The sequence below is a fragment of the Triticum dicoccoides genome, chromosome 2A (genome assembly GCF_002162155.2).
Source record: "Triticum dicoccoides isolate Atlit2015 ecotype Zavitan chromosome 2A, WEW_v2.0, whole genome shotgun sequence".
NCBI classification, from domain to species: domain Eukaryota; kingdom Viridiplantae; phylum Streptophyta; class Magnoliopsida; order Poales; family Poaceae; genus Triticum; species Triticum dicoccoides.
Genome location: NC_041382.1, coordinates 564,943,523 through 564,950,123, shown reverse-complemented (window position 1 = coordinate 564,950,123; position 6,601 = coordinate 564,943,523). Strand labels below are relative to the sequence as shown.

At 43.4% G+C, this 6,601-nt stretch overlaps 1 protein-coding gene across 1 annotated transcript; it reads left to right on the top strand.

Annotated features, from left to right (window-relative positions):
* The first annotated feature begins 544 nt into the window (after window positions 1-544).
* Window positions 545-5,596, top strand: LOC119355407 (betaine aldehyde dehydrogenase). The gene is made up of 15 exons (XM_037622210.1): window positions 545-849; window positions 978-1,120; window positions 2,338-2,418; window positions 2,505-2,653; window positions 3,024-3,116; window positions 3,196-3,319; window positions 3,438-3,503; window positions 3,642-3,711; window positions 3,886-3,962; window positions 4,045-4,158; window positions 4,506-4,583; window positions 4,657-4,808; window positions 4,892-4,952; window positions 5,054-5,160; window positions 5,247-5,596. The coding sequence occupies exons 1-15, from the start codon at window positions 735-737 to the stop codon at window positions 5,335-5,337; spliced, it is 1,521 nt and encodes a 506-aa protein (XP_037478107.1). The 5' UTR covers window positions 545-734; the 3' UTR covers window positions 5,338-5,596.
* Window positions 5,597-6,601: the final 1,005 nt, after the last annotated feature.

The following is a 6,601-nucleotide window of genomic DNA, read 5'->3' as shown; positions in this document are numbered from 1 at the left end:
TTCACGTTTTGGAGGAAAAAAACATTAGTCTAGACTCAATGAAAAAAATCCTATCCTATGCACCAAATAACATCTCTTTCTTTATAAAAATTGGCATGCATGTCATCTCACTTCCTATGATTTTTCTATTCCTATAAAATTTTTATCCTATAAATCAAGGAAGGCCTAAACATCAAAATCAATACGAGAATCTTTTGCAGCAGTGGCTTGATCTGATCTGGAACGACGATCCGCATGTGGTTTGTCCTCTGATGTCTGATCAGGCAGCCGCGTTGTAAAAGGCGACTGATCCTGAATGTTAGGTGGCGCTGGTAGCGACGGCACCGACGGAGTGGGACGCCCACCCAACAGGAGCAAAGCATATGTACGTACGTGTGTGTCTTCCGTGCCACGCGCAAGTACACGACGCGCGAGCGCGACAGCTTGGTCACGCCCCGGTGGGTCACGGAGAGGAAAAGAGACCCATCCCGGATGATCGGGCACTAGTTAATTGATTAATTCAGTGGCGAGAGGCGTGGAGGATAGCAACGCGGCCAACACTTCCGGGTTGCGGGGCCGGCTGAGATCGCCGGGATCACGAGAAAACGTGCTCGCTCGCCCCCACCTAAAGGCGAAAGCAGCAGGAGCCACCGCAGCACAGCACTAGACCTCGCTCCGCCCCCACACTCCTACTCACCTCCTACTACGGCACCACCGCCCAGCACGGCCATCCGCCTCGCCGAAGCAGAGTAGCCATGGCCGCGCCCCCAGCGATCCCGCGCCGCGGCCTCTTCATCGGCGGCGGGTGGCGCGAGCCCACCCTGGGCCGCCGCATCCCCGTCATCAACCCGGCCACCGAGGACACCATCGGTTCGTTTCGCCGTCCCGTCCCCACCTCCGCCCTTCCGCCACATCGTGGCGCTACTAGTACTATGTTGTGTCAGTACCGTACTGACTTCAGCTTGTTGGCTTGCTGTGTGGTTTGGTGATCGGTGAAGGCGACATCCCGGCAGCCACCGCGGAGGACGTCGAGCTCGCCGTCGCGGCGGCGCGGTCCGCGTTCCTGCTCGACGGCGGGAGCCGCTGGGCGCGCGCTTCCGGGGCGACGCGGGCCAAGTATCTGAACGCGATCGCCGCTAAGGTGCCAATCTCTTGTGTTTCTCTGAATCTGAGGCCTGAAGTTAGATGTATACATGTTCACAGAAAAGTTAGACGCATGCACGGAGTTGCCGAGGCACCATTATCTCATCGCCGTGTGAGTGAAGCTGGTTTTGGGGGCTGAAGAACAGGATGCCCCTAGTGCTGCACATCTCTTGTACAGTACAAATTTTTGATCTAGTCGGATTGTACGGAGTACATCTTTATTGCGTCATATGAGCTCTTTAACTTCTAGAAACGGTCGCTAGCTAGAAAAAACATCAGATCCTTGGGTCGATTGATCCTTTCGTAAAAGTCTTAGTATTAGGTTTGGTACAGTTGGTTAGCAATAACTTTCAACTTACAAGTATGTTCCGAAAAGAAGTTCGCCGGAAAGAAAAAAAGTTCCGAAAAGAAAGTACAATACCATTGTTCGTAATTCAGAGGTGGAGGGTGCAAACCTGGTTGATGGCTCCACTAATCCTCTGTATCATGTGGTTTGCGAAGATGTTCCATTATGATGAATTAAATGTACCAACTTCAGTTTGTTTTCAATGTAGGAATCCAAATTCAGCATCCAATCATGATACTGAGGGATCGCACCCTCCTTCTCTTGGGAAACAGCAAACCCTGCTGAGATTTAAACTCCACACACTATACATTACTACACTTTGCACAATCACGCTGGACATTTGCCTAGTTGTTGAAAATTATCAGATTTGTTACTCTTTTTATTGCAAACTACTACATGACTTTTTTTTTACATATGTTGCAAGTATGGTAGGAGATAGTCTCACAGCATCATATGCAACAGAAAATTGTTCTTAATTTTGGCATGTTAGTGTGTCATACTCCGATACAAAAGCTTTAGCTCTAAGGAGTGGAAGCTGGCAAGATGATAGGTTTGTTCATTCAGAACATGGTGTTTCTGTTATAATGAAACCAATTTTGAAACTGTTGGACTGCACCAATTTCAAAGGTGAAGGCACTCTACATATAGATCTTTGCATTTGGCATCAATTTCATATATACATGTAGCATGCGTAAGGTTTACCAAATTTGTGCTGTCTTGCTGCATTGAAATGGAAGACAGAGAGCTGGAATTTTTGTTAGCACAAGAGAGTTTCCTATTGTCACTGCTTTGAATAATGGATGTTTGTCTGTTAATTAGTATGTTTGTTACTACCAGTAATTTTCTTGAAATATTGGATGCTGGTGCAGATTAAAGAAAAGATATCGTATCTGGCATGGCTGGAGACAGTTGATTCTGGAAAGCCCAAGGATGAAGCAGTTGCGGACATGGTATTTTCAATTATTCACGTTATATAATGTTTAGTGTGCCTAAAGACGCTCCATGTTTTGTTTGATGATTTTCCTTCCTATCTTAGGACGATGTCGCTGCATGCTTTGAGTTCTATGCTGGTCTGGCTGAAGCCTTAGATGGTAAACAACATGCGCCAATCTCTCTGCCCATGGAAGAATTCAAGACCTATGTTCTTAAAGAACCCATCGGGGTTGTTGGACTCATCACTCCCTGGTATATATTGCAACCATTTCTCTTGGATTTTGATCCACACTATATGCGGATATCATAGCATTTTTTTATAGGTTCACTTGTCATTTTTTCTTCTTAAAACTTCTTAAGCTGTTATCCTTGAGATTCCAAGGTCTTATAGTTCATGGCAGATCTTTTCTTCGTCCATGGTATTGAATATTAAATCTTATACGAGTACAGGCTAAACCACTGGTCATTTGTTTTACTTTTTTAATGGAAACAACAGGTCATTAATTAACAATTGAATTAAGATAATTTTGCATTGGTTGCCTGCTGAATTTGATAACTCGGTGTCTTTGAAGTTAATAGTTCTGAACTTCTAATTACTTTGCTTTCTCTTGTGCAAATGAAGGAACTATCCTCTGTTGATGGCTACTTGGAAGGTTGCACCTGCCCTGGCTGCTGGGTGTACAGCTGTGTTAAAACCATCTGAGCTGGCTTCTCTGTAAGGCCCGATGCCTTTTAGTTAAGTCCAGTCCTTCGAATTATTATTGTATCCATGACTATTTTTTTTTCAAAAACAGAACTTGCTTAGAGCTCGGCGCAATATGTGAAGAGATAGGACTGCCTTCAGGAGTTCTGAACATAATTACTGGTCTGGGCCCTGATGCTGGTGCTCCAATAGCTTCACATCCCCATGTGGATAAGGTCAGACCTATTCTTTGAATATAAATTGTCATATGCTCATGGATATACCAAGTTGTAATCTTATATGATCACCCTCAGTCTTCAAGCTTCTAAAATTATCTTTCGATCCTTTCTGTAGATTGCTTTTACAGGAAGTACCGCAACTGGTAAGACGATAATGACCGCTGCTGCCCAAATGGTTAAGGTGTGTTCTCTAAATATTTCAGTTGCTATAACTTGTGATGTTCTGTGCTTCGGCTAAAGAGCCGATGCAAGTAATCTGTGAATTAGGCATCTATGTTTCCTTTATTCTGATACTGTTGTGTATTATCTTCTTCAACAGCCTGTTTCATTAGAGCTTGGTGGCAAAAGTCCTCTTGTTATCTTTGATGATGTTGCTGACATTGACAAAGGTATCTTCCTCTCATGGATGTTGCACTATGCTCCTAATCCATTTTTTCCACTTTAACTCAGTCCATAATCTCTGGGTTATGGAAGAACAATTGCCAATTTTACATATTCCATTGATACGTAGTCTTAGCTAATTTGTGGATTGGTGTGCTGAAGTCTTGCTGAATTTGAAACAGCTGTTGAATGGGCCATGTTTGGTTGTTTTTTCAATAGTGGTCAAGTTTGCAGTGCAACTTCTCGTCTACTTCTCCATGTATGTATGCTCTCCTGGATTTTATTTTATTTGGAAAATCGCCATTTTCTAATAGATGACATGAAGATCCACTCTTTCACAGGAGAAAATTGCAGAGCGATTTTTAGATAGACTAGTTGAATGGGCAAAGAACATAAAAATCTCAGACCCACTGGAAGAAGGTTGCAGGCTGGGTTCAGTCATCAGTAAAGGGCAGGTAACTCAAATGGAGCGTATTGCACTTTTGTAGCTGGGACGCAAATATGTACATTTTGGTAAACCTGTTCACACTTGGGTGTGAAATTGAACTTAAAACCGATAATCCCTCTTCGAGATAACGGGGATGACCTGCAATGCAATAAATTGTTAACTGTTGACTTTCTCTTTTGCAAACTACTCCCTCCGTCCCAAAATAAGCGACTCAACTTTGTATTAACTTTAGTACAAAGTTGAGTCACTTATTTTGGGACGGAGGGAGTATTCAGCTTGTATATCCAGTTATGCTTTGGCAACCACCTTAGAGTTCCCTTACAATAGAGAGCCATTTTTTTTTTCTTATTTCAGTATGAAAAGATTAAGAAGTTCATCTCGACAGCAAGAAGTGAAGGTGCTACAATTTTGCATGGTGGTGACCGACCAAAGGTAAGCATTGGTCATTACATTACATGCTCTTGCCTCTCGGTTATTCATCCAAGCTACGTTTGTGAAATGGCAGCATCTCGGAAAAGGGTTCTTTATTGAACCTACAATTATAACAGACGTTAGCACATCAATGCAAATTTGGAGAGAGGAAGTCTTTGGACCAGTCATCTGTGTCAAAGTATTCAAGACAGAGAGCGAAGCTGTAGAGCTTGCAAATGATACCCAGTGAGTTACCTGATTTGCGCAAGCCTGAAAAAAAAGCCCGTGCTTATATCGTTCCCTTGACTTCTCTACCATTTTGTTTTCAGCTATGGCTTGGCTGGTGGTGTGATCTCTGATGATCTACAGAGGTGTGAGCGCATTGCAAAGGTAGATTCAAGCATGCCCGTAAATTTGTAGCGTGTGATGCAATTGAAGTATTCGAAATATTCAGTGAGCTGATAGGTAAACGTACAATCCCACACCTGCAGGTTATTCACTCAGGCATTGTTTGGATAAACTGCTCGCAACCGACCCTGGTTCAAGCTCCGTGGGGAGGGAACAAGCGGAGCGGTTTTGGCCGGGAGCTAGGAGAATGGTGAGTTACTTCACGAGCGCTATGGTTTGCAAACTGCACTGCCCCTGGAAGTATCCTCTGAACTGTCTTTGCTGTTTTGCTTTCAGGGGCCTCGAGAACTACTTGAGCGTGAAGCAAGTCACCAGGTACTGCAAAGATGAGCTATACGGATGGTACCAGCGCCCATCCAAGCTGTAGATGACTTGAGATGAGGCATTCATGTCATGAGAATGGAGCCTCGTTCATTGAAAAGGCGAGTTCTATCCTGGCTGGGACTTCTGTACAGTGCTTTCGCAATAAGCCATTATGTGGCGAACTTGGTTATGATAGTGTGTCATCAAGCCTGTGACAGATGCGGTTGGTCAAAAACTTGCTAAAGTAAAAAACGGCATTACGTTCTTCTGCTTTCGTTATATCTGTTTATGCTCTTTGATTGCAATTTGTTGTTGGTAGCTTACCAAGATGTCCGCTTGGTTATATCTGTTTATGTTCTTTTGGTGAGAGTTCATGTGGTGCATTTCTGAGGCTATCGCATAAACCACGGGTGGGAAATTTTGATACCTATATAAACTCTTGGACCTACAACGTGAGAATGAGGGCTTCCGAGCTTTGGCGACCATCAACGGTAAACCAAAGGGGGTCACTGATAAATGTTAGTTCATGTTGCTTCGATACATGGCGGTCGAGAGTCTCGGGGTGTTTGAGATATCTTGCAAGTATGGTGGTCGCTTTGGCTGGACATATGCTGTCTGGTGGTTTTGGGCCTTCGCGCTCTTGTGTCAGGATGATGTTTAAACCGCTTCATCTACCTCTAGTTCTTGTTTCTTTTGTGGTGTATTTGATTTTTTCTTTGTTTTCCTTAATTAACCAAGATGTGTAGTATGGTTTTTGGATCTGGTTTCCCTCGTTAACTGGATCAACTCTTCTTTTAACGCAGTCGTGGGAACTCTCCGCCCTCTCACGAGGTCCCATAAAAAAGGAGAATGAGGGCTACAACGTTTGTGAAAAATGATGATATAATTTTTTTACTATGATGAAAGATATGAAGTCTATATAAACTGCAGGTTTACTCCTTTAAATAGGATGGGCATATCTGGCGAACGTTTGCCACAGGACATGGCATTTACGAATCAGTTTTTAGTGCATTTGGAGAACCTGGGTGGCCTTTTTCTTTTGCAAAACTGACATGTCATTTGTTTAATTTTGGGTGTAAAAAGGTCATCCAAACTACACCGTAAGATTAAGATCGTGTGGCAGCTAGGGCGTTCACTGGCAGTTTCTCCCTTGGTGAACGTTCACCAGTTACTATTTTCCGTTTAACTATGCTGCACGTCGATACCAAATTTCAGTATAGTTCACAATATTTGTTGTTTCTATCACTCGTGTTATTTTTCTATGGTTAATTTTTTTGGGATATCTCCGCTGTGCGGCCATAAATAAAACTAATACAAAATATTATCAC

Excerpts from the sequence above, each read along its gene's own strand:
- LOC119355407 (XM_037622210.1), top strand. The coding sequence starts at position 735 with ATGGCCGCGCCCCCAGCGATCCCGCGCCGCGGCCTCTTCATCGGCGGC. Across the intron at positions 2,419-2,504 it reads ATGAAGCAGTTGCGGACATG|GACGATGTCGCTGCATGCTT; the intron begins GTATTTTCAATT and ends TTCCTATCTTAG. Across the intron at positions 4,584-4,656 it reads ATGGTGGTGACCGACCAAAG|CATCTCGGAAAAGGGTTCTT; the intron begins GTAAGCATTGGT and ends GTGAAATGGCAG.